Source organism: Scleropages formosus, chromosome 10, assembly GCF_900964775.1.
Source record: "Scleropages formosus chromosome 10, fSclFor1.1, whole genome shotgun sequence".
In the NCBI taxonomy this organism is placed as follows: domain Eukaryota; kingdom Metazoa; phylum Chordata; class Actinopteri; order Osteoglossiformes; family Osteoglossidae; genus Scleropages; species Scleropages formosus.
In genome coordinates this window covers 19,390,859-19,417,719 of record NC_041815.1, presented here as the reverse complement: position 1 = coordinate 19,417,719, position 26,861 = coordinate 19,390,859, and the positions used below count along the sequence as shown (strand labels likewise).

The following is a 26,861-nucleotide window of genomic DNA, read 5'->3' as shown; positions in this document are numbered from 1 at the left end:
AATCAATTCGAGATTCGCACTGATGTTGATCACACTGTTGTGTTTATTTGTTATAGATTTACAGTTCATAACTCAACCGCGTAATGAAAAAGTGCACAGTAAAAACTTTTCATGTTGATTACTCAGCTCATGCAAAAAAAAAAAAAAAACTGTACAATAGGAAAGGCTTTTTTACTAATAACATTTGATAAATGCTTTATTCTTGAGTTTTTTTTTCCCCCGTTAAAATACAGAAAAAGGAGCAACTGATCAAAGACGCAGATCATGGAAAGTACTGGCCCAGGAAACACTCCAGCACTGAATGAGAGATTATTATATATTTATGACTGCGGAAGTGAAGGAGCCTGCAGAAGAATGGGGCTGCACTGTTGACGGAGGACATGATCCTCACGGAACCTCAGCGCTGTCAGAGAGCAGCGGAGCAGCTGCGCGACCCTCAGCAGGACACAAGTCAGGCCTTGGAATTGTAGCGCCTCTAAGCGCCTCACCTCCAACACCGGTGTACTGTCCGACAGCCGAGCTGCCCAAAACGCGCAGCAACAGGAGGGGAACATCATTTCTTCCAGTATGACTTCAAAGACAGCACCATGTTATAAAAACAGCACTCTAGCTCCTCCAACCCTGTTCCAACTTGCTATGCTAAGCAGAACTCGTGCAGTTTCTAGAAAGTCACACGGCTGCCCTTTCCTCCCAGCACGTGACACACAGACAGGGGCCTCAAACTGTGACAAACAATTACTCAAAGCTCAATGAGTAAATTTCTGGCGCAATCCACTCCGTCCAACACCTTTTCCCCGAAACACACGGCAACATGCACTGTGAAATATTACTTTGCTTTCGAGCCCGAACAGCTCTTGATCAATCCTACTTGATAAACGTTGCACATAAAAGTGAAAATTTTCTCCACTCTATTCCTAACTGATGATTTCAAAAGGCAGTATGGTTATAATGTCACATTTCCAAGGAGGTGAATTCCTATGTGAAACCTTTAACACATAATGCTGGGTCATCCTTTTGCAACCTGCACAGAAGCTGAAAGTTGTGCACATGAGGTTTACTCCAAAAATTAATCATTATTAATTTCAAAGCACAGATAATTTGCAGTAGCCCACCAGTTTAGAAAATGGATTACAATTCAATTAAATTCACAATTACAACTCCCTTCACTTTTCCAACATTCAATCCAAAGTGATACACAGTTCCATCCTTTATATAACTGGAATTTGTTCTGTAGCATTTTAGATTCATTTAAGGTCATTTCTTAGGTCTTGGCAAGCAGTGTCCAAGGCTAGTCTGTGTCCTGAAACCCCGTAGTACATGCAGCCCACAAATTACCTTTTAAAGAAATTATAAACATGCAGAAACTTCAGCCACAATTTTAGGACAGAGAAAAGAAAAGTTAGGTCTACTAATGTCCAATATCTCTTCCTCTACTGCCCTTCCAACTTGGGTCTCCCTCAGAGTTTGGAGAATGGCACTTCTTTGGGGCTTTTCTTCTCTATAGCAGCCTGTGCGGACTTCAGTACATCCTGAGTCTGCAGCATGCTCATGTTCCATGTGGCCTACAACACAGGTTCAAACAAGATCACAGGAGAGAAAGTGGTAGACACCCTAAAACAATGCTTAAAGTCTGCAAGCTCCAGGCATGATACCATGGTACAAGAGTTGCTGACAACAGCATGACAACATGGACTAGCCATCTTAAAGGAAGTCCCCCAATATAAAATATCACATGAGCAAAGACAGTATGGGGGGAAAAGGCTATTTACAGTGGAACTTGACAGTCCTTTAAGGTTTTGCATAACCAGGCTGTCTAGGTGAAAGATTGCAAGCATACAACACAAATATTCAGAGACAGAAAATCCACTGTCCTAGTCAGACATTGTACTCCTCCCAGCGAATTAAGTGATGCCACTGTCCAATACGGGAGTCCCTCCCTGAATGTGAAGAGGCCCAGTCAGCAATAACCTAAAGTTACCCTTCTTTGAACAAGAGCCACCTTGTCCATTACTATAATTTAACTCAGACAAGTATCTATAAAGATTGTAACAATATAGGATAATTCTCAATTTGTGGTCAAAATTGCTCACATTAGACAAGAAATTAATTTATTTTAAAAAGTTACATTCCCATTATCTGGAATGAGAATAGAATTAAAGACCTGTTACTAGTGTAGGGTAGAATTTTCATTGGAACATTACTTATGATATTAAGTGAACAATTTTCACTTTCACATAAGAAAATGTGAAACGGAACATCATTTCAGATTCCCTGGAATGTTCTATACAGCTCTTGTCCTCTAAAAGCACAGCAGATTGCCCTGGAGAAAAAAGTATGACTGTTATTTAACCATGAGATTAACACTAAAAAGTTGTGCAGTTCACAGCTCCGGTTCTGTCACCAGCCTCAGAACAGCACCACCCAGTGGACATACCTCACTTGGTGATACAGTCATGTTTCATATACGTTTACCTGACACTTTTCTCCAAATCAACATACAATGTTAAGGTACTTACAACTTATCTATTTATATGGCTGGGTAATTTTACTGGAGCAATTTGGGGTAAGTACCTTACTTAAAGCTAATACAGCTGGCGGTGGGAATCAAACCTGCAACCTTTGGATCCAAATGCAGTAGCTCTAACCACTACACTACCAGTTATCCCTAATATATCCTTAATATAGAGTGTGGCCCTTCAAACTGGATTACCAGGAATGCGATTTTCATACAGAAATTCTGCTCATCAAGATACTTACCCTATAATTACGGGCACGTGTACATATCAAAATTTTCAACTTGAAGTTTGAGTGAGATTTATCTCAGGTACTTTTATTTTATGCAGATGATTCAGATGGGTAAATTTTGGATTCATTATCACATTTTAATGGTTCCTGTTTAAATTAAAAGCAATTAATTCTGATTTGTTTCTGGCAACTTATAGCAATTCTTACCAATACTTTTAAATCTGGGTGTTTTCAAAAAAAAACTGAATGAAAGTATCTACTTGAATGTAGAGAATAACATTTGGCTCTTAGTGTCATGAGAATCCCAAGATGGCTATCATACATACATGTTTCAGTCAAATATATACATACACTACACATTTTAAAACCAAAATTTACTGAACATTTACCACTAAAAAAATGTGTTTGAAACACACACACACACACACACACACACACACACACCGTCTGAACCGCTTGTCCCATATCGCGTCGCGGGGAGCCGGAGCCTAACCCGGCAACACAGGTTGTAAGGCTGGGGGGGGAGGGGACACACCCAGGACAGGACACCAGTCCGTCGCAAGGCACCCCAAGCGGGGCTCGAACCCCAGACCTACCAGAGAGCAGGACCCGGTCCAACCCACTGCACCACTGCGCCCACTGTGTTTAAAACAGCAGATTTTTAAAATTAAGAACCTGAATAAGTGTCACTGTGGTCACATTAGTCTTCATTACGTTTCTGATAAGCATGTAAGTAAAAAAAAAAAAAAAAAGTTAAAGGCCAACATTTCAGTGCCCCCCCCATTTGCTTCTTAAATTCTCGGTTGAATAGTGAAGTGTGCACAGATTCGCAAAGTCAAATGTGGGAGCACTGTAACACCTCTACTGATCTCAGCGGGCAAAATGATACACTGGTGCACACAGGTATCCATATGTATCCAGACACAAACAACATCATTCTGTCACACATTTGCCTCAAAGTCACCTTCACCTGCAGCAACACACCATTCAGTGTCAACCATATTTTACTTTTTCAAGTTACAGTATTTGACACTGACTGAAGCAATTCAGGTTAATCATATTTTCTTTCTCAGAAGTGCAGCTGCAGGGCCTCATTTGTGACAAAACCCTACAATCACTTTATTATAAACATCTAACATGTAGAGAGCTGTCAAAGAGGGACATGCTTACTGGCATAAGCCAAAATTCATCTGAAACAAAGAAATATGAGGATGTTGCACAAACAGTTCAAGTCTAGGCAATGCCGTACCTGGGAATTCTGAAGTGGCAGAATACTAATTGCTCCTCATGGGGGGGATGGGTTCGGGTTGGACCTAACTGTTGCAGGCCTATTAGGCACCTGAAGGCAGTTTCTTTAGCGCCACGTCACATTGTGTGTAAAGAGAGCCATTGTTTTGATAGAGAAGGGTATGCATGACACATTATGGGCAAGGGTGGGGGCAACAAGTTCATCTCTGACAGATTCTTTAACAGAACCACTTCTTCACTTGGGCTGGGAGAAGAAAAAAAGGGAAGTGCTGAAGACAGCATCAGAGTCTCACCATGTAGTCAAGGCTGTCTGCAACACTGTGGTCCCTGGAATAGATGAGGTTGATCTTGGTGCCTTGCACAGCAACTGGGCTGCGGGCGGCGATCTCCCCCGCCAGCTCCAAAGCCCCAGCCAGCATCGCCTCCTTATCTGGAAATACACGACTGTGGACAGGAGAAGAGTTCAGAAACCAAGTGCGCGTGCCACTGACTGTCCAATTCAAACACAAGAGAGGAGCACTAAGAGGAGACCGCTCACACCTGACCAGTCCACAGGTTTTGGCTTCGTCAGAGTACATTTTCCTGGCGGTCAGGGCCAGCTCGTTGACAAGGCTGCAGCACACACACCGCAGACAGTGAGACAAGCAGACGTGTGCTGAATGTCACAAGCCAATGAACCACTTACAATGAGAGCTCAACTGTGAGCTAATTATTCCTGTGACTGTTGTCTTGTAACATTACTGATAAGAGTATATGAGCAAGTGAAACGTGCTCACTTGGCACACCACGGCCCTCCCTTAACTGCTGCCTCATTGCCACCAAAATATTTAAGGAGCAGTGGTGAAAACGCCAAAAAAATTAGCTGCAATGAAGTGGTGTAGAAGGGTGTAAAGCAGGATGAAATGCAGGACCAGGCAGCAGCTTTGTCCTTACCTGCGGCTCCCGATAACGCTGGGTAGACGCTGCAGAGTGCCCACATCTGCTGCTAAGCCAATGTCAACTTCCTTCAGTCCACAGAAAACAATTACGACGTCCATAAATAAGTGCAATCAATTCATGGAGGTTAATCCTTATAGAACTGTGTATAATACATCAAAACAAGGCTAAATGAATTATACATAAAATCACCCATTCCAGAGTTTATGTAAATATTCAATACAATTAGTTTCAAAATGACAATCTAAGAAGTAATTCTGGCATGTAAAAAAATCTTATGAATGTTTTCAACTGATGATGTTTTTAAAAAGCAAACACTTCAGGAAGTTCTCTAAAATGACTAATGTATAGTCCAACTGCACAAAGCTTTTCTTCAATGAACAAAGATTAAGTAGGGAAAATACTAAAACTCATGTTTCATAAATCACCGTTTAGCCTTTCATAATTATATGTGTATCACAAATATACAGCTTCAGATGGCAGCTAGACATAGTTAATGTTCAACAATCTAAGTAGCAAGACTGTCCACAGCTAGCCAAATTTAACACGATAGCGATATGCAGTATTAGCATAAACTAGTAACAGCACTTCTGATGCCTGTCTCTGGATTTACAAGTGAATCGTGAAACAGGTACATAAATTAGTATCATTGGAGAGCTAATAAAGTAGAATTTGAGACAAATTTGCAGAATTTATCATTTGCAAATACTATGTATAGTTTTTTAATAAAATGTTATGAATTGTTGACATTTATGTGTAACAAATCAGTTAGCAAAGCCATGAGACATATGATACTGCAAGTTAGAAGCACACATTTTTTGCACAGCATGCAGCTTCCAGTGGGGATGACAAGAAGCTGAAATCACAGAGAAGATCATTTCCTGCCAGGGCAGGCTGAAGCAGCCGTTATATAAATTACAAATGTTTAGGCAAGTTCTTACAAGAGATGGTTTCCATTTATCTTTTTCCCCTCATGACAACAATTACCCACTGTTTAGTTTGCTAAATCTGCATTTTACCGCAGAGTTTGATTGACAGAGGGATTTATTTTTATGCTTGGTTAATGAGCTGAGCCATTGCCTGCAGCATGTACAGTATATGGCCTATTTGTGTTAAAGCAAGGTTGGAGGTTTGAAAAGTATGTGGGCATATTTCCATAGCCCCATTTATTCAGAGACCTATAAAGATTAAACTTTAGATTAAAAAAAAAAAAAAAAAAAACCCACATGCAGTGTAGGCCAAGAATGAGACATTACATTTTCAGTAACAGAACTGAAGTATCTTGAGCAGACATGATGTTTAACTGCCTTTAGTCTAACATGGAGTGGAGTATACATTAGCAACCCAAAAAGACATTTACCTTGACTTGGAACCATGCGTCTTGTGTACAGAGACGAATGTCACAAGCTGTAATTAGGTCCACTCCTGATTCAGCAATCATTTGTTGACAAAGGCACAGTGAACAATGAATTTACTTAGAGGGACTGCTGCCATTTGTGGCATCAAGAAGAACAGAAACTCTATTACACTGTAATATCAGTTGCATGTTTACACTCTCCCTTGCATGCACACACACAAAGTTCATTTACATGCACATACTCACCTCCCCCTATACATGCTCCATGTACTGCTACCACCACAGGCTTTGGACACTGCAGAGCAAGAAAAACACCACGTATCAACATATTCATTCATTCATTATGCAGAAACTGCTTGGCCAGTGCAGGGTTACAGTTCACACACAATATACAACTCAATACATACAAATCAGAGCTGAATTTGAGTTTTCTGTGGCATACAGACACAGGACATAAGCACAGAAATGACACTGCCATGGGCCTGGTTTTATAATTAGGAGAACCTAGGCAATCACCCAGTCTTGCTAAAATTTGCTACAAAAATTAAAAATAAATTGTGATCTTGGAAAAATAATTCAAAAACTTGTTTAATAAAAAACAGTAAAATCTAAAAACTGAAGAAAATCTATCACCTTATGGACTATGTAGACAGTGCCTGATGCATCGCTGCCCCGTGTTGATTCTGGCCTATAGGCACCATAAACTCAAGTGCCAGCCGTAAACAGTCATGGAATCACCTTTTCAATAACGGAGAAGGTTTCCTGGTACTTGGCAATGAGGCGGCGCAAATTCCAGGAAGTCCTTGCAGAGTCATCCCCTACAGGCTGGATAAAATCACTGGACATGTCCATCAGATCAATCCCTGAGCATAATGAAAGGTCTGGAGTGAGGTCCAGAACTATACCTTCAATTAAGACTTATAACTGATTTAAAAAAAAAAAAAAAAAAAAAATTTTATTTTTTACCTGCGGTGAAGATTTTGCCTGCTCCTGACACGACGACAACCCGACATTCTGCGTCAACAGCGATCTGAGAGAAGCATTCCACCATTTCACTGAGATGAAGAGACGAGGATTATTATTCCAGGTATTGCTGCCAAGACCTGTATTTGGAAATTATGCAGTTGCGTCCAGGTTGCATATTTTACAAGTCCCATCTATCATGGGAAAGTCAGGGGCTCAGAGCAAGGATATACTGCAATAAGGTATGGGACTCATATACCTGTAAGTCAAAACTGACCTGTTGTCAGACAATTAGTTATATAATACACTGCAGTGTGTGATAAGCTGGAAAGTTCTGCAGCATCAATGCATCATAGACATCTAGCATAACTAGCATAGCAAAATTCCAGTGGGTTACAGAGTGAGGAAAAAAACAGGCAGATTCTACATGAAGTACAACGCATGCTGTTCCATTACTACATCTATTTAAGAGGGACTGAAGACATGTGGCTCTATGAACAGGCACTCTGAGACCGTTTCAGACAGAGGAGTGCAGTACAGAGAGAAGCAGATGTTGCCCTACCTCCAAAAGGCTCGGTTCATGGCATTGCGCTTCTCGGGGCGGTATAGCTCCACGTGAGTGATCATGCTGGCTGGGTGGCTGATGGACAGGGTGGAGAATGGGGGCGTAGGGCCTCCTTGAGAAGACATCTCCCTCACTGCTCTAAGTCCTGGCAGGAACAGTCCTCTATCTGATAAGGGACACCAAAAGTGGGAATAGACGGAAGACCAACGTGAAACTGCCGCTCTCGCCTACGCTCTCTCCATGAGCTGCTCACATCAGGGGTTCTGAAAATGCTGCGGTCCTCAGTGCCCTGCAAATAGGTTGGAGCTTATAATTACAAACGCAACAGGCTGATAATATGCTTCACATGCACATTCACTTAAACGTGTAAATTCATGCCGAGAGGCTCGGAAATGGATTCAAATTCAGCCTGTGCGGATTTCACACGTCCGTGTGAATTTCCTCCACGTGCTCCACTTTCCTCCCGTGGTCCAAAGACAGCTGTTTCAGGTGAATTAGCATCTCCAAACTGCCTTAAGCGTGTGTATATGTGCGTAATTACAACGCGATGACCTGGCTTCCGATCCCCTGCGTGCCGTCTTGCGTGCAGTGCTGCCGGGATAAGGTCCGGACCACGGCGACCCTGACTTGGGCAAGCAGGTATTGGTGATGGAAGTGTGGGTCGATGTAAATTCAGTACAACGAACTTAAACAGTTTTTTTAGAGTGTCCAACATAACTGTGGCCAAAGGGTCCAGGCTGCGATCGCTGCCAAGGAAACGCAGAGGCAGGAGAGCAGCAGCAGTGCTTCGGAAACCTCCAAGCAGGCGCGTTCCTGCGAATGGGTCAAAGTGTGTGCGCGCGCGCGCACGCACGCACGCACGCACGCACACACACACACACACACACCACTGACTGCATACAGAACATTGGGCTCGTCACATGTCCTGCACACACTGTGAGCAGGAGCCTTGGCTAAAACAGCCTTAAAAAGAGATGCATGATGAAATTCGTAACAAGACAAAAAAGAAACTTTTTTAAAAAACACTCTCGGTTTTCTCATGATGTCCCGGCGGAGGGCTGTAACCTTTCACCCACTTCACTTGGACACACCGCCAGAGAGCTAACTGTGCTGTGGGCTCTAGTGAGCTTTTAAAAAAATAAAACCAAAAAACACGTCAGAGAGAGAACACACAAGTTAACGTGCCCTACGTTCACTTCCCAAATGACTTGTGTTAGTCGTGGAAGTGGAAATGCGCGGCTCCACCACCAGCGCGCGCGTCACCCTCTTCTCGCGCGAAAGATAAGATGATACTTCAAACAGTCGTTTCACGACCACAAAACAGTAACTGTGGACAGTTTCTTGAAAAACTCTGTTTTTGGGTACTCATCGCAAAGCACCCTTCGAATAACAACACAAGACAAGAGAACAGAACTCTCTCCGGCCAGCCAGGCAGCAGGCACTCAGCCAAAACAGTTCAATTCAACTGGCTGCGAGAGAAGATAACATATAATGATAACATGTATATATTAATACTCACTTCTCACGAAGGCAGCGCTGACAAGGTGAGCCATTTAAGCGAGTTATTGCTCTTATTTATGTCAAGCTAAAGGCAAATGGTCTGGAAGTTTCAGCTGAACGAGGCCAATTACGACATGAACAGAAAGATACCGTTTGATATCGCGTGGTTGCTACGCGTCTTCACCGCCTGCAGGAGCTCGTGGCGGACGCAGAACCTTTAAGGTGACAACGCGCTGCCCTGAGGGGGAACTCGGTCTCCTACGGCAGCCGCGAGGGCTCAAACTGCGTTCGGCCTCCGCGGAACCAAAGCACCGTATAAATGGTGAAAATTTTCGGCGGCGAAATACAGTGGAGTCTCTTCTCACAGATTCTTAAGTTATGCGGTGCAACTCTGATTTTTTGCAAAATGGATGAATGCCTGTGAATGCCACGTGTAAATTACACTGTGCACGCCGCTAACATCTCAGAATTGAGCGTTTGATATTTTCCTCATTTTTATGGTCAGTGCCTTAGTTACATTTGCTTGTTCTCAAGAGGCACTTGTCCAATGCAGGTCACGTGGCTCCAGTACCTATCCCAGCAACATGGGGAATGACCATTGCAGTGGTCACACACAGGAGCATTCCACTAGTCATACATGTGTATACTCACACTCATGCTCACCCCCTACAAGGTTGATGTGGTAAATTAGTTGTATACAATTTTTAGCTTTACCCCACTGTGTGAAATATCCATTCCTCAGTGTGCCACTGCATACATAGCTTTACTCTAATACTGTTTTTACCTCCATTACAATTTACGCACTAGGCAAATGTATATCAAACCCTGGTCAGCAAGTACATCAGGTCATTTGCATTTGAAATCTGCCCATCCAAAAGAAAAATTAAACATTGCACACTGATATTTAATGGGTTTTATTTCAGAATGAACAAAAAAAATAAAAAAAAAAATAAAAATAAAATATCTTCCTTTAAGATGACTTTTCAGAAGGTGTAGGGCTGAAAAGACAGCATGTCAAAAATGGCACCAAAAAACAAAAAAGTACAAAAGCTCTTCTCTCCCTACTAAAACCAATCTTGTGTGTGTCAGTCATTTTCTGGTTTAGAGAGCTCCAGAACTAAAGAAAACTCAAAAACTGCACAGACACACCCACATACACGCTACTTTTAAGGACAATAAAAGAGGGACCAAAGTGTGATATGGTGCTTTTTGGGAAGCAGTCTTCAAGGAATCTACTTCTGCTCAGTTTGCATGCTGGGCAGTGGAGAAGCACAGCTTGAGGGTGTACGGGTAGGGACCATCTGAAAAGGGAAGGGCACAAAGCATTAAAAGATGCATTTTTAAAAGATCTACCCCCCTGCACAAAATGGGGGGGGGGGGGGGTCTCAAAGAAAAAAAAACACAGCATCTGTAGAACTTACTGGGGTTCTTCATCTGGTAGTGGTTCATCATAGCCAGGGCTTCCATGGCGTCATTAATGGACTCCCACTCCAACAGCCCGGATGAGCTTCGCTCACCTGAACCCCCACCCGAGGCGAGAGACACAAAGTCCAATTTATTGATACTGCATGAGTAGAGGCTGCAACATTAGTTGCAAACATCCCAAACACTGAAAACTAAGCAAGAAAGTTTTAAGTTTAGGGTATGTCAATCAAAATGAACACCATTGCTTCGGCTTGCTAGTGTTCTGAATCACTTTAAACAAGAAATCTGCTTTTATGGAACAATAATTACTTTTAAGGGATAAAAATCAGCGTTGCATCCTAAACAAAGTGACTACTTATTTGATCAATGAAATTCAGTACAAAAAGTAGAAGCACTCTGGTATATTTATAGACAAGTATCCTTACTCTTTCCTGTGAAGAGTTTGATGTTGGAAGGACTCTTCACACCAAGTTCTTCACAAATCTGAAACAAGATAGTACGATTAAAGCCTCAGTTAAATCAAGACACACATGATTTCTATTACATTTCAAAGAAACTGACCTGTGTGAAGGTTTCAACAGTGACATCAGGCTGAGCGTTGAAAAAATGCAGGACATTGCTGGGATGCTGAATTCGGTTCTTGGCAGCCTGTTCTGGAGATGTAAAACGGTTGTTGCGGGTGCCATGGAAATCCTTGAAGCTGCTGGTGCCATCTTCAAGCTCATAGGACTGACCAGGCATAATGGCTTGCTGCTTCGACACACTGTAATGGGGAGAGGAAGTGAGCATTTCCAGTTCCTACAAATTGAGCACAGCATGTCAAAAACACTTTTTTTTTTTTTTTTTTAAACATATGTCAAAGTTGAGTGCTTCTAAAATGGCATAGCTAACTGAAGATACACACCAACACTGGTAAAATGCAGAATACTCACCAAACATTAAGTTTCTGTCCAAAGAGGAAATTGTTGTTGAGGTGAGTAATGGCACGGTCCACAGCATAGCAGTCGCCCATCTCCACCATAGCTGCTCCAGGCTTACTCTTCATGAACTTCACCTAATCAAAAATTACAGTATTACAACTGGAGTAAAAATTTCCTTAATTTTGGAAGCAAGAACACTAGTGTTTAGACGTACCCGTTCTACATTGCCATAAAGACAGAACACATTGAAAACCCTGTCTGCATTCATCTTGGAGGGCTCAAGGCCATAAACCATCAGCACAGGGGAGTCTGCATGGGGGCTGTATTCTCCTGGAGGCGGTGGGGGTGGAGGGTGTCCATACTGTGGGCCTCCATATCGCTGGTTATGTCCCCCTCGACGGGGCCCCCCCATTGGTGGCCCCATACGTCGGCCCTCATAGTGAGGGGGTGGAGGTGGACCATAGCTCTCATCATGATAGTGCCCATGATAGCCACCTTGAGGACCTCCTGTTGAAATAAAATTTTTTTTGGAAAAATTAGAAGAGGCAAACTGGACAGCACATAAGACCATAACAGAAACATTCTTAGTTATGAGATTCACCAAGAGACATTGCAGCATTATATCCACATGCTATACAAAAAAAAAAAAAAAAAAAAAAAAAAGTTTGAGTGACAGGTACACAGCACCTCCTTGCTGCCACTGTACAAGTACTTGTGTCACCACTACATCCCATCCCACATGACAATAACCCTCACACACCCGCCTGTCTGCCCACCCGCCATGTGCAGCCGCCACTAGAGCCAAGACAGATAGAAGAGGATGGTTTCTGCCTTAAGGATCTGTGCCCCGAGAGCCTTACCGTACTCTGGAGGGTGGTCTCCCAGCAGAGCCGGCTGTCTCTGGCGCTTGTTGGGATTGGCATTCAGATCTGAGAGGCAAGAAAGGGGGGCAGAGAAGGAAAGGAGAGAGGGCGACAGGTAAATTGCAAAGCAGCGACAGAATAAGATTGCCAGTGCACAGCAGTAAATGCCAATTCAGGCACTGTACAGTACAAACACACGCAAGTGGGCCATATCCCCAGATATGGGTCTTGAAACAGTCTATACCCTAGAGAGACTTAACTGACCGATCAATGTGATTACAAAGGATGCTATTCAATTTAAAGGTTGATAGACCACCTGTGCACTCCAATGCAAGTCCTATTCACCATTACCATTACACAATGAACAGGTGGGGGGGAAAAAAGGCAGTCCGGCAAAAGGAGGGGGAATAAATTTAAAAGAAAAAAACCTGACCCCTTGCCACTAGTGCATGAAATGCATTTAGCAGTGGAAAAGGAAGTGAGTTAATTTGTTTAAAAATAAAATAGATGCTCTCACACACACGCACGCACACCTTGTGCATTGCTTCCACTGTCATCTCCGTCCGCATCTGTACAGGTACACATACACATGTCAAACAGTTACAGTACCTTGGGCCAGTTCCAACACAAAGTTACTAAAAGGCGACAATTTACACTTTTTTTTTTATAATAAAAAAAAAAAAAAAAAAAAAAAAAAAGAAGAAAAAGTGAGTCCCCTATACATCGACCTACTACAAATCACTGAACTATCAACAAAAATTTATAAACTTTTAAATGTAACTGACACAGAAGTAGCAATGGTTACCAAACTACAGCTCTAGAGCTATGAAGGATGTATTAACTTTGCTACAAATCGAAGCTCTGTATTGAATCTAGAGAATCCTAAAACATGGGGGCAGAGGCTGGCCGGAGCCCTTGTACTTTAAAATGGTCTGATGATAAACGGAAAAGGAATTCTTCAATGTAGCTGCAGCACATCACAGCTTCCAAAAACAGCCAATCCCAATTTTTGCTACACTACCAATAGCTGGTGCTGTACATAAGGCACTAACAAGAATATCAATCTTTAAAATTTAAATATTTACATTCACTAATATAGAAGGTCCTTTTCTACAAATAAGCAGAAGGGCTGAGGCTGCAAGCCTTTGAACAAAATTAAAGTATGCCTCCCCCTTTTTTTTAAAAAAAAAAAAAACTCAAATATACTATAGCACTAGTAAACGGTAGATAAAAGCAAGTCCTTCTCTAAGAGTTCTTCCTTTTATGTTTATGCATTCCAACAAGTTGAAATTAACAGCCTGGACACTGGGGAGGCTAATCAACCTCACCAGAAGCTGACTGCTAACACATCATTAAACAGAAATGAGATTGTGTGTGTATAGGTCACAGAAACAAGACACTGTCCACAAATTCAACATATGCCTCTCTCTCACGTATAAAACACAACCACAATTTAACTACAGGTGTTAAGAAAATAGACAAAATAAAAGGATTTAGCAGTTTCATTGGGTGGGGAGAATCACGAAACACCCATCCACCTCCTACAGCCGGAAGCCAAGAATGCACAGAACAAAATGCAGAGGAAAAAAAACAAACAAAAAAAAAACAAAATCCATTCTGGGAGAGGGAGGGTAACTTTATTTGCATCAGGAAAGTGAGAAAAATGTGCCAAACTGAGGGAATCTTTCAGGTTGGCAAAATCAATCCTTGTAGAAGTACTGTTTGCACAGGGGAGGGGGAACAACTGCAAGATGCATACAGGTCTATTGCCATGAAATGTATCTAGTCCGTTAAAAAGTATTTGCACAATGCTGTAAACAAAGGATGAACCAAACACAAACACCCACCAAGGCAATGCATTCCAAGCCAACTAGAGGATGTCCTGGAGGGCATCACAGGTGAGGTAACCATTTCTGAAAGGCTCCCTCAAAAGCCAAGCATTATTTTACAAGTCTGTTCACATAAATGGTCACACAGTAGCATGTTTTAAACAGAAGCTTGAGGTTACTTACAGCACAGAATAAAAGGAAAGAGGGGCAGAGTTTGTAGATGTGAATATATGCTGTTCGGGGGTGGGATTGTGCACACTCTGGCACCACCACCCCCCCTCTGTTCTCTTCAACTCCATTTTCATGCCATTCTTTGCATCCTTCTCTCCTCTCAAAATAAGTATATTTTTGGTTCTTCTGTTGGTGCTTGCAGGTTTGTTTTTGTTTTTTTTCTTTGTATTTGCCGTTGACGGTGGTGCGTGGTGCTTTTAAAAAAAATAATAAATTCCTGCTTACCGTGTCTCAACCGCAAAGCAGACATTTTGCACCGTTTCAGAAAGATGGATGTCCTCAACAGACACACAATGCCAAACCTGCATCACATAGGAGGCGTTACACAGGCGTCAAGATTTTAAAAGAACACAAGAGCTGTATTTCAGAAAAGAAATTTGGCTTTGGAAATGTTCAAAGGGGGAAAGTCAACACAAAGAGGAGGGATGCTGAAAAACAGGTGGGGGTAGGGAGGTGGGGAGGGAAAAAAAAAAAATTAAAAAACACCTATGTCCATGGAGTTAACGTAGACCTTTGGAGAAAGCATGACGCTTGTCTGTGCGTATTATGGCATGTCTGCTGCGGTGTCTTCGTGCACAGTGGCCCCTGGTCTTTGTGGTGCTCCTTGCCATCTGACTGGCCACACATGTGGCTCTCCCCTGACACTCAGTGGTCCCCCCTGTAGTGCTGTGGTGAGCAACATCTTGTCTAGGAACTCAGCTGTGGAGCAGCTGGATGGGGTTCTGAGTGGTGTGATGACATGTTTTTTTTTTTTTTCTTATATGTTCAGCAGGAGGACAGCATAATGCGCAGGAGGGAAATCCCCCCTCCACAAGCTCAAGACGGACGTGGTAGAGGAGCAGAGAATGGACTGTGTGGAACCTGGAGCAATTCTGACTTAGTCTCTGTGCCTTGTGTAGATTTCACTCATTTGGTGTGGGTAGGCTGGTCTCCCTCTGTGTGAACCACAGTGTCCCCCTTTTCGCATGTGGGCTCTTTTCCATCTCAGGGCGAATGTCAAGAGGTCCTGACCGCTGTGTGGAGAATCAGAGGTGCGACTTTTGGGGCAAGGTGAGACACATGTCCTGCTTGGGTTGCAAAAGTGAAGAGCAGGGAAAAGCATAGCTTATCGCCAACATATCTCAACACTTGACCCCACGAAAATGTGATGTGTCAAAGAAGAACAAAGGTAGGCCATCTTCATGACTCTGAAGTTGTGCTGTTGCAGAAGTAGTAGTAGCAGTAGGAGTGTCAGTTAGTCAAAACATGTCTGCAGGAATAATGTTGGGAATGTCTGTTCTCAGTCTTGCAGTGTCTCTATCCCTGCCCATTTTCACAAGATGAAGTGGTCGTTTTCCTTGTTTTGTAAAACTGAAAATGTCGTCCTTGCAGAAGTAGGAGCAGTAGTAGTAGTAGTGATGGTGTTGGAGTAGTGTTGATAGCAGCAGTGTGCCTCCGTTGCAAGTATGCAGTGTTTGTTATCCCCAGTGTTCCGATGTTACCGAGCGGCGAGTTTCTGTCGGAGTTGCTGGTGTTCTGCAGTAGGTTCAGTGCTTTGGATAGCCTGTATGTGCGCGGCAGGGGTGCGAGGAGCAACAGCCCTTGGCAGGTCGGCCGACACAGCCAACTTCAGCTGTGACTGCGGAGGGTAGGACTGGAAACAAGCCTCACCCCCCCTCCCAAAAAAGGGGGAGGGGAGGGAAAAAAAATTCCAAAACAAACCATTTCCATTTTCACAACCCCCCCACACAAGTAAACAATCACAGGCAACTCCACAGGCAGAGAAGTGGTTTAAAAGCATATTAAAACCCAGGTAACCCATACCATAATTTTTCATATTAGCATTAATTCTACTGGCATGGGATGCAAATTTCTTTCAACAGCAAGTGTCTTTTCAAAGAAAAAAGGAGCAGAGAAGTGATGTTTCCTTCTAGTTTAAACAGGCTATAACACTTCATGACAATTTTCTGGCATAAAAATGGGAAGGGGGGAGACTAAACAATGCATTGTCTGTAATATTCTGCAACATTAAAAACTGCAAAGAACAATATGCACACTTAGAGGCCTCTGTAAGGATGAGAATGAATAAGTTCTCTAGTCTGAAAGCAACACCAAGTGACCTTCCTTAGTCTGTTCTTACTGTTTAAAAAAAAAAAAAAAAAAAAAAAAAATTAACTGTCAAATGAAAACAAGAGTAACCTAGTCCAATCCTGTATCACATCTCAGACCACCAAGATCAAGCTCTCCCATGTGCAAGTGCTACCAAAATACAGATGGTAAATGGTGGTTCTCCACACCTACAGAAGGTGCATAGTAAGGTTTGCCTATAACCATCACATACACTGGTCAGTCTGAACAGACAAACCAGTTTGGGTGAAAACTCATAAGCTGTGCAAATACTGAATGGGTGAATATAGGACATAACCAAGTAAATATACGAGTCTGCAAAAATAGTCAATCTGGTGTCAAAATAACTATATGCTCAACCCACAGGTGCCACAACAGTCTATGTGAGCACCAGCCTGAGTGAGCCCAAGCCAGCTGCCCCAACGTTGCTCCTAGCACCCCTGCCATGTGTCTGCGCGGAGAGAGCTGCAGTGTGGCGTTAGGACAGGACAGGACCACACACCGCGACACTTCCGACATAAGGCCACTGACAACTGCTTAAAAGGCCACCTGCACCCCTGACCTGCATCTCTCTTCAAAGTAATATTCAGAAAGCTTGTTCAATCAAGAAGGAAGGGGAGGGGCCTCTAATCTAGTGAGCATAGAAGGCTGGGAACCCCAAACTGGAATACCCAGCACCCCCAGCGTCAGTGACATTACTCAAGAAGGTCGTCTTCATCCACCCCCCCAACCCCTCCCCTCACAGTGGCAGTAAGGGTGCTGAGTAGAGATAGGTAAGGCAGATGGGCTTTATGCATTACCTTGGCCACTCAGATTGGGGTTGGTGTAGTCCCAGGTGTCCTGGTCATTCTTGAACACATTGAGACGCGTTGGCTGAAAGGAAAGAGTCAAAATAGATCTTAGTTTATCTCCTGTTACCAGTCGTACAAAAAGGATGACAAAAGCTTTAAAGGTCACTTACCTTGGCATACTCAATCTTCAAAGTACAACAACCAGAGTATATGTCTGCCCCATTGAGGGAGGCCTTGGCCCTCTGAGCACTCTGCACGGAGTCAAATGTGTGGGAGTCAAGGAAAAGTAGCGACGACCTTGAATCGGAAACTGATATGACAGCACTTCCTCTGGTTGTTGCAGTACGCATTGCATAAAATGAAGAGTGAAAACTGGTTTCAGCAACAAAGGATATTCCACCATGGCCTGCACACCATTCTTTCTGAAGATGACGATCCTTTGGACAGGTCCGCAGTTGTTACATATAGTGTACAGAACATCCTGCAGACAAAGAAAATATTACTATGCTGTTTTTACTGAAAACACAATCACTTATTTCCAAAGAACAAACAAATAAAAAAGGTGCTGCCATCCAGAACTGAACTTACATCACTTTAGGGCAACTGAGTGTGTACTGACAGTCACAGTTGTATGCAAAGAGGATTAAGAGAAGGAAAATTCCAAGAGGATGTAGCCAAATTACCGTAGTAATGGGGTAAATGGGGTTCATGATTGTGAGAAGGAGCACATTGTTGACGCTACGGGAGTCATCTGGGTCTCCAGGCCGGGAAATTTTCTGACTAGTCGAATAGTTGACAAACGCAGGGTGCCCAGCAATATAGATCTGGTTTTCTGCTGCGTAGGTCACAGCATTGCAGGAGCCATTCATGTCTTCGTACTCCACCAGGGCCTGCCGTTTCTTTGGCATCACAACCACATAGCTTAAAAATAAATAAATAAATAAACACATTTTCAAAAAAAAAAAAAAAGAAAGAAAAAAAAAATCACTGGGACGGAGGAGAGAACTGCTGCAGCCACTTGGACGCGGAAACCTCGGTGCCTCAAGAAGCGCACCAACGGTACTGGGAAGGACAGACAGCGGAAGCCCTCTCGTACCTGATTGGCCCAAACTCCTGCAGCGCCTCCACCAGGTCAGCCTCCATGACTCCATCCACCAGGCCCCGCACGTGCACCACGGGTGAGGGCAGGGTCTTGTGGGGGTCTTCATAACCCTCCTGGATGGACGGACGGACGGACACACACACGGCATCACTACACCAGGTCATTAATTTCTACGATTTAAATAGCACCGAATCGCACAAAAACGGTCAACGGAATAAAAGCGCGCGAGCTGCTTCGTTCGTTACGTGAACAACCTTTTTAAGCGGGAAATGACTGCAACCAGAGAAAACAGCAACACATGAATGTTCAGAAATATATATAAGCATTTCAGACAACAAAGATCGTAGCGTGGGTGGGAATAATAGATACATAAGGAACACGGCGGAAATTCGGTTAAATAAATAAATAAATCTAAAAAGGACCACGACATGATGATTAGCGAGACGAGCCACGCCGCAGAAATAATATAATAATATTATTATGGCTTGTTCAAACGTTATCGGGTGATATGTAGTTTTACTTTACACTTTAGTTGCGACATTTCGGCAATTATACAATTCGTCCTTTTGGCCGTTATACGTGTTTTTATATCGGGAATACAGGTTACAGCAGTCATCACGACACGGCCGCGGCGGCCTACTTCCCGGTCATTCATTTGCTGACTTCGGCATTTTTTTCAAATAAAAAATATATACAGTTTAAAAAATGCAAGCAGTTTAATACAATTAACTTAAAAACAACACTCAGCTTATATGTGATGTAGTGCGAGCCTCTCAGTTGGGACATTACGTGGACAAAGCGGATCACGCATCGACTCGAGGACAAAAAAAAGACTCAACCGTTGAGAACAATTTTCAGTCGTCCTCGAATATACCCTATAATCCCCCCACAAAACAACCGAAAAACAAAATCCCGATTACCGTAGCCATCCCACCGTCGTTATTCTCCGTTTTCTGTCGTTTCGTCGCCCTGCCGCCCTCGTTATAATAACGACTCGCTTGTGCAGCCATGTTGTCTCAGTTAAAAAAGCCTCTGTAGCGATGACGGCGAAATGAAATGGACGGAAAAGGCGAAGGAAAAAGAATGCCTAGACACGCACTCAACGGAGCAGCGCTGTGGCCGTCTATTGGCTACATTTGAATGTCAGTCATTCGCAAGGTAAACTGTAAGCCAATGGGAAAGGAGTATCTCCGGAATCTTTTTAACGATTCGATAAAACAGACTGCCAATCAGTTTAACTAGCCAGTAAATAATAGAGGGCCTTTGAATATAACGCCCACGAAATAAAACAATTGGATGATGCAATCAACGTTGCTATGAGTTGCGTTCCTGACCCATCGAAGCACGTAAAATGTTACGAAAATATGCTTAGTTAACATTTTACGTGATTTAATTACATTAACCAAATAATGGAAATTGATAAAGCATGATTCATTTTTCAAAAAAACCTTGGAAAAATATCTGTTAGCTATATTCGTAAAACCTGTTGAAAAATTGTTCGTTACCAGCTCAGTAACGGTCATTTCAATGCGCAAAGGTTAGAAACGCGTTCCATCTTGTCGTGGACGTCAAATTTAGCGTTTTTTGGTAAAAATTCTCTAACTATGAAGCTCGTCTTTCAGACAGACTAGCGTACTTCTTTATACAGGATGTCAGCTGTGATTAATTTCATACAAACTAGTTTCTCAGTAGGAGCCACAAAACTTAAAGGCTACAATTTGGAAGAATGTCTATACACAAAGCATTTATTTGTATGAAAACTACACAAGGAAACGGCCCTTGGAAAAACAGTTGCCATTCAAACATTCCAGATATACCTGTAAAAACATTCATAAAATGTTCCATAAGTGATAGCGAGTCACACCCCCCCCACAGATGTTATTTTGCAAATATAAACATAAACCTTAACTCCAAAGTCACCTATAGAATGCAGGCCATGTGAACATAGTGGAAAAGAAGGTACATCGTGAATGAACTTTGGTGTGTATACATGTTTATTTTAAAAAATTACCTCGGGAAGCAAATCATAAAATACAGAAATTTGCTTTAAAAAAATTAACAGCTCATGTACACTTTTAATGTCCACTCAGTCATAGAACTTAACAGCACAAAGTCCTTCTGAAAAACTCAAATGTACGAAAAGGCCTATTCCCAGTTTTAAATTTATCTACCCAGTACATCATAGATCAAAAATTAAATATTCAGTACTATATCTGGAGAGGGGGGAGAAAAAAAAAATTTAAAAAAAAGTAAAATCAGGCAGTCAGACCAAGCAATTCTGGAATGTGCTGTGTCAGATGGAAGGCTGAGTACTGCAAAATTCAAAACAGTTCATCTTAAATCTGGAACCTTAAAAAAAAAAAAAAAAAAAAAAAAAAAAAAATCTTGAAGGGAAAAGATTAAAGGGATGAAAAGGGTGCATGTTTGTGTTTGCATGAGGATGAGTGTGTGGTGTAGGGGCATCCTCTCCGGTCAGTCTGCAGCAGGAGTGGGGCTCTTTTTCTGGCTGGGAGACCTGGAGCGGCTGAAACAGAGAGAAAGAGGTGTTCACATGATTGCAGCAGAAAAAACATTCACAGCCTTTCTCACCACAAAACTCAGATCAGCTGACCTTGCCTCATACATGTCCCACCAAGTCCAACTACAACAGCCTATTCCAAATCACAGAAATAAATACATATTATGTAAAGGATTCCAGGACAAAACAAGACACACGTCTGAACATGGAGGCGGGACTGGCAAGCCCTTTTAAAAGGTACATGCATAAACTTAAAGCTTCACAATACAAGAGCGAACCCCAGAGAGTGCACAAGTGTCACAAGCCATCTGTGGTGTGATAAATGCCCTGTATCACTAAGTAGAAGAAGCTAAGTGCAAGGTAAGCTAAGGTTTCTGAGAAGTGCAACATAATTCAATGCCCACCCCAAACACACCTCAAAAGTTGGAGGGAAAAAAAGAAAAAAAGAAAAAGAATTCTGACTGCCTCCAACAAGCCTTTAGTCCTATGAAGCCTGCAGACCTGGCATTTGGAGAGCACACACTTCTGGGATTGGACAGCTCCAGACACTGATTCAGAACCCAAGAGAGGAAGCCCAACAAATTCAACACTACAAATCAATTTCAAGACAAGATATGATTAAGAACAGCTTACAACATACAGCCTCCAAGAGTATTAACGGCAAAACGAGACCATAACCACCGAGAGCAAAGAGGTATAAAACTTAGTCAGCCATACAACTGACCCATTACCCTCCCATGTCCCCATTCAAATAGAATAATCACTGGACTATACTCATACCCACAAAACAAAGCTACATAAAAACAAATCAAACAGGAATGGTGGCATAACGAATTCTTGAGTGTTAAAGAGCTTTTGAAGAATTACAATCAGTAAAGGGCTGGGTTCTCAACAAAAACACATTGACTCTGGTTTGTTCGTTACCTTTGGAGACAGTGGCAGAAACAACATGAACAGAGACGTGACGGACGCGAGAACTTGAAGACACACTGGAGGTCTTGAAGTCTGATCTCTCGTCAGCTCTCCTCCACCTCTCACTCAGAAGCTAAGCAAGAGGCTGGAGCTTTGAAGGGGGCGGGGATATTAACAACTGATCTCAGAGCAGCATTCCGATGGAGAATGCAAGGGTCAGGTAGGGGATGTAGAACAATGGTTTGCACGCGCAGGAAGTGTCTTGTTGGAAAGTGCGCCGGGCGACCTCTTTAACCCCTGCAGCGGAGACTGATCTCTGGTCAGCTTTTTTCCCCCTCTCGGAAGTTAAAACAGCAAGGATGAACCTGGTCAGTGCTTGCGCCGGTCGACTCCCCCATCTACAAAAGCCTGCAGCCATTCATCAGTGGAGTCTGATAGTGTCAAAATTTTCTTTTGGTTTTTGCTTTCTCTCTGAAGCTAATCAAATGAGGCTGGATCTGAGGGATGAAGAAGGGAAAAAAAGCCCCTCCAGCCTTCATACAAACATCGCCTCTTGGAGTCTGATTGCATCAGCTTTGTGCACGTCTCTGAAGCTAAGCAAGGTCTGGCCAGGTCATTCTTGGATGGGTGACCTCCAAGAGAAAAGAACATTAAAATCAGGTGGTTTGAAAATAAAAGAAAAAGAAAGTAAAGGGATGTGGAATCTTTCTTTGCCTGGTGTCTGCACTAACAGCTGACTATGCTGCATTCCCAAGACCAGCTCACCCATCCAGCTCCTCTGACAGTCTGCTGTCCTGTTAACAGCACAGTGCATTCTTAGACATCTGCAGACTCCAGGTGGAAGCTGGTTTTCCAGGGCACCCAACGTTGACCAACAACTACTCTAAGCACTGACATACAACTACCTGCCTATCAGTTACCAAAAGCATGAATTAAAGGATATTTAAAGTTTTGCATAAGTATTTTTTCCTAGCTAGCAAAAAAAAAAAAAAAAAAAACTAAACCCTGTGGATGGAACTTTGAAAATACATGCTCATTACATACAGAACTGAAATACATTCCTGCGAAAACAAATATACATAATACACTTTCACTGGAGCGCTACAGATTCTACTAAATGGGGAAAAGTTATTATTCCATTTACACAAAGGTAAGATAGCCTGCACTGGAATCATGGACAAACTTACCTGTCCTTTTTAGGACTGGGTGAACGGGACCTGGAGCGAGAGCGGGAACGGGAAACTGAACGCCCCCTGGGTCGGGAAGCTGAACGGGAACGGGAGCGGGAACGAGATCGAGACCTGGAACGACTGGGAAGGGAGGAAGGAATTATTAAATTATACATAACCATTACCTTTCTGGTGTTTGTGACTATCTGTGCAAAGTCAAGTTTCAGATGATAGTATCAGCATTTGAAGGAGTACTTCAGTCACATGATAATGTCAATCTATAACTTGAGGACACCACCTCTTAATTTGTGCAGTAAGCAGTTATCCTTGCCACCACTTCCTCTTTCCATCTACAACACTTTAAGAATTATGGTCTTTTCAGCTGACAAATATAATTAAGGAAACACTTTTACAGCAAAAAAAAAAAAACTATCGAAAGAGATATAAAACCATACCCAACAAAAAAATGCAAATGTAAAAATACAAGCTATATATACACACACACCTGCTCTACTTCTCATTAAATGCTTAACTGGGAAAAGTTACAGTATACAGTAATGCATAAACATGTAGAACACATTTTTTAAAGAAGCTCAGCTATGAAATACACAGTTAAGAAATTTTAGATCTACCTCCTCACTGGAGTTCTGGACTTGGATCGAGCAGGAGAACCAGATCTAGAAGAGAGACCACAACAAACATGCAATGGCACTGCACTGATTCCAAATAAAAGGTACGTTCATCTCTCCTATACAGTACAATTAAAATACAACTCTTACAACTACATTTTGCAAACTGGTGTTTCATTATGGGACATTACCTACTCCTATGCCTGGAATAGGATGGGGAGCGGTACCTGCTGGAATGAACAGATTAATCAGCAAAGGAAGAAACGAGAAATGACTTTAAAGAAAAAATGTGACTGGGTTAATGGTCTTACCGATCATTGCTGCGGCTACGAGAGCGATGACGACGCCCCCGAGACCTGGAACGGGACCGTGACCGCGACCGGGATCGTGAGCGAGACCTACAAGGAAAGAGAGCAGCGTAATTACTACACGAGCAAAAACGATGGAAATGAGACAATCTCCCATGGGCAAGAACAAAAAGTCTCAGAAAGTAGAGAATAACAGAACCTGCTTCGCCGGCTTCCTCCTCTCTTGCTGAAGCGATAGCAATCATATGCATAGTGGCCCCGATCTCCACACTGGTAGCAACGATCATTTGGGTCAAAGTGTCGACGGCTTGGCCGCCCATATCGTGTTTTCCGTGACAAGCCAGTAGACATCTCTACTCGGACTCGGGTCCCGCAGAGCACTCTGATTAAAGAGAAAATAAATACTCAGCCAACAGGGAAACCAAGCCGTAAACATCAAACTGCAAGTTATTTAAAAAATTTACTTACTTGCCATCCATTCCTTTCACTGCATCCTCTGCATCTCGTGCATCTTCATACTCGACAAAGGCAAAGCCTGGTGGATTTCTTGCCACCCAGACGCTGCGCAAAGGGCCGTAATAACTGAAGGCCCGCTCTAGCTCCCCCTTGGCAGCACCGTTGCCAAGGTCTCCAACATAGACCTTGCAATCTATGCTGCGGGATGATGAATAGTATGACATCTTCAACCTGCAGCGAGAGGATGTGTGAATTAGGCATTAGTAAGGCACATGCAGCTCCAGCAACACATAGGATAGGTCTAACAACTTTATTTAGTAAAGACAGAGTGAATCATTTACACAAGTCACAAGAGCTTTATTTCTCTCAAACGCTAGTAGACCAACCAGCAGCAGACAAATGCTGTGCGCCAAGGTCCAAGTCCATGTATTTAAGTCACTACTAGTACAGTTCAGTTCATAATTTTCCAAAGGAAACACTGCAACCTGCTAAGAATTGATGATCCAAAGAATGAAATAACAAATAGGAAAAACAACGCTAAGAGAGGAAAAAATTAATTCTGAAAACATTTCAGTGTTCTGTTCACTAAGCAACACATTTTTACAGCAATTGCTCATAGATTTCAAAAGAACTGATATAAATACATAAAACAGCGGAATTAGCATCACTTTCCTAAAGTTTTCGTGTAGCAACATGTACATCAGTAAGTTTAGTCAGTCAGTGCTAATGCTAACCGAGAACCTACAGAGATGGCGCGTAAACACGAGGGAGGCACAAGGCCCGCATCAGTGCTAGAGACAGTACCAAAAAAAACACATATCGCTACGTAAACCTCACTTGATCATACATCAACATGTTCGCCACGTGATGACTGATGTGTTTGGAAATGTGCTGTTGTCTCTCTGTCGGCGCTTTTTCCTTTGCCGGGTTCTGAGAGATTGCAGGCCGAAGACACGGCGCCAGCGGTTTCACCAACAATGGCGTCGTCCTCGGCGCCAGCACGGTGCACCGCTACTGAATCTCACAATCCTCCTTAGACAAAACACCTCGCGTTGCTACCTTTACAAAATGCCCACAGGTAAATCCTCTGAGTACTCTATAGGGCGTATAACGCACATGTTGTTTAGGAGGTATAAAAACACCTCACAAATAACAAAGCCAGGCTACTCACCTACTTCCCCGCAATTTCCAGCGGCCCTCAGCCTCACTGAACCGAAAGTGACCCTAAGGTCTATTGCGCATGCGTGGTTTATACCAACTTCCGGCGGGGGCCAAAGGGGGAGGGGTTTCGCCATGAGTTTCCCCGCAGGGTCTGAGGAATCCGCACAGCCCCTTTCCGGTTCTTCAAAAGAGCGGGAGCTCCGCCAGTGACGTCGTAACGTCCTGACGTCCTGAGGTACTGGACGCTGAGCGGTGGAGGGATAGTAGTGGGGAAGTGGATTCAGCCTGGAAACTTCCACTCGGCTTGGTGTGTGATATTGCGTTGCTTTGTCAGAATAAAACAAATAAAGACCAGATGGGACGTATTAAATTGAACTTCCGCCCATATTACTGACAAACTCCAAAGCAAGCTAAATCTATGATTACTTAGGAGTCTCCCTTATGGCAGACTATTCTAAAACAGAAATGTCTATTAATACCGCGGAATTTGATACAAATGTTCAACTTCATAGAGAAACAGACCACTAAAAAACTCTCTCGTGATGTATTGTAACCATGTAGAAAAGGGAGGCCTTATTGTATTTGATTTTAATACTTAAAATTGTGGCATTAATTAAAAATAAATAATTGGGTTGAAAATTATTTTGATTATAAATGAAATTAGGAATATCGTTCCCAATCTTGTATTTGAACAAGTGGGTGGTATAACATTTCTTTTAAATTAAAGTGCATGTTGATGTGAACGAGGTTCCAGTTAAACTTTACAATTTACATAAAAAAGGTCTTGATATTTTGGAAGCATTTATAAATACTCCTCACCACACACAATCTGAAACAATATTACATGTAAAACATTATTTTTTAAAACATGGTATGACAACAATATTGTACTTGTGAGATAGTCACTCTATAACAAGGGCAAATTATTCTGTTACTCTGAATTCCTTCAGAAATATGGGATCTCCAGCAGTTAGTTTACCTTTGTTTTCGACGCTTATTGTCAAAGGGCTTTCCTACCTTACAATAGGAAGTCTTGGTAATATACATAAGTAAAAATATCTTTATCTGTAAAATTCATGGTTACTTTCAGGTATTTTGAGTACATTTTTAGGTTCACACCAGAAAAT

At 42.5% G+C, this 26,861-nt stretch overlaps 3 protein-coding genes across 11 annotated transcripts; all 3 read right to left on the bottom strand.

Moving 5' to 3' along the window:
* Positions 1-69: 69 nt before the first annotated feature.
* On the bottom strand, positions 70-9,553 carry ech1 (enoyl CoA hydratase 1, peroxisomal). The gene is made up of 10 exons (XM_018742919.2): positions 9,334-9,553; positions 7,812-7,980; positions 7,253-7,341; positions 7,025-7,149; positions 6,533-6,581; positions 6,290-6,354; positions 4,927-4,997; positions 4,534-4,605; positions 4,287-4,437; positions 70-1,562 (listed from the first exon to the last, which is right to left on the bottom strand). The coding sequence occupies exons 1-10, from the start codon at positions 9,365-9,367 to the stop codon at positions 1,458-1,460; spliced, it is 930 nt and encodes a 309-aa protein (XP_018598435.2). The 5' UTR covers positions 9,368-9,553; the 3' UTR covers positions 70-1,457.
* Positions 9,554-10,228: 675 nt separating this feature from the next.
* On the bottom strand, positions 10,229-19,662 carry LOC108928726 (heterogeneous nuclear ribonucleoprotein L-like). 4 transcript variants are annotated; one of them, XM_018742791.2, is made up of 14 exons: positions 19,502-19,662; positions 18,576-18,694; positions 18,163-18,400; positions 17,875-17,960; positions 17,650-17,746; positions 17,489-17,561; positions 13,056-13,091; positions 12,520-12,588; positions 11,874-12,166; positions 11,672-11,793; positions 11,301-11,502; positions 11,165-11,222; positions 10,736-10,843; positions 10,229-10,615 (listed from the first exon to the last, which is right to left on the bottom strand). In XM_018742791.2, the coding sequence occupies exons 1-14, from the start codon at positions 19,589-19,591 to the stop codon at positions 10,557-10,559; spliced, it is 1,650 nt and encodes a 549-aa protein (XP_018598307.1). In that variant the 5' UTR covers positions 19,592-19,662; the 3' UTR covers positions 10,229-10,556. The 4 variants fall into 4 exon arrangements, with proteins under 4 accessions (XP_018598307.1, XP_018598309.1, XP_018598310.1 ...); XM_018742793.2 differs by having other exon boundaries at positions 10,736-10,831; XM_018742794.2 differs by lacking the exon at positions 13,056-13,091.
* A 713-nt stretch (positions 19,663-20,375) lies between these two features.
* srsf7a (serine and arginine rich splicing factor 7a) lies at positions 20,376-25,820 on the bottom strand. 6 transcript variants are annotated; one of them, XM_018742797.2, is made up of 8 exons: positions 25,745-25,820; positions 24,586-24,804; positions 24,317-24,499; positions 24,121-24,207; positions 24,001-24,039; positions 23,813-23,857; positions 23,199-23,321; positions 20,376-22,643 (listed from the first exon to the last, which is right to left on the bottom strand). In XM_018742797.2, exons 2-8 carry the CDS (start codon positions 24,795-24,797, stop codon positions 22,625-22,627), a joined length of 708 nt encoding a protein of 235 aa, XP_018598313.1. In that variant the 5' UTR covers positions 24,798-24,804; positions 25,745-25,820; the 3' UTR covers positions 20,376-22,624. The 6 variants fall into 6 exon arrangements, with proteins under 6 accessions (XP_018598313.1, XP_018598311.1, XP_018598315.1 ...); XM_018742795.2 differs by having other exon boundaries at positions 20,376-21,105; XM_018742799.2 differs by having other exon boundaries at positions 20,376-21,105; positions 24,037-24,039.
* Between the last annotated feature and the right edge of the window lie 1,041 nt (positions 25,821-26,861).

Coding starts and splice junctions, on each gene's coding strand:
- ech1 (XM_018742919.2), bottom strand. CDS start 9,367: ATGGCTCACCTTGTCAGCGCTGCCTTCGTGAGAA. Junction 7,150..7,252: donor AGGCAAAATCTTCACCGCAG/GTAAAAAATAAA, acceptor CATTATGCTCAG/GGATTGATCTGATGGACATG. Junction 6,355..6,532: donor TGGAGCATGTATAGGGGGAG/GTGAGTATGTGC, acceptor TTGCTGAATCAG/GAGTGGACCTAATTACAGCT.
- LOC108928726 (XM_018742791.2), bottom strand. CDS start 19,591: ATGGCTGCACAAGCGAGTCGTTATTATAACGAGGGCGGCAGGGCGACG. Junction 18,695..19,501: donor ACGACGGTGGGATGGCTACG/GTAATCGGGATT, acceptor CCGTCCATCCAG/GAGGGTTATGAAGACCCCCA. Junction 11,503..11,671: donor GGACAGAAACTTAATGTTTG/GTGAGTATTCTG, acceptor TCCCCATTACAG/TGTGTCGAAGCAGCAAGCCA.
- srsf7a (XM_018742795.2), bottom strand. CDS start 24,797: ATGTCATACTATTCATCATCCCGCAGCATAGATTGCAAGGTCTATGTT. Junction 24,500..24,585: donor GTGAAAGGAATGGATGGCAA/GTAAGTAAATTT, acceptor CTCTTTAATCAG/AGTGCTCTGCGGGACCCGAG. Junction 23,858..24,000: donor TATTCCAGGCATAGGAGTAG/GTAATGTCCCAT, acceptor TCTCTCTTCTAG/ATCTGGTTCTCCTGCTCGAT.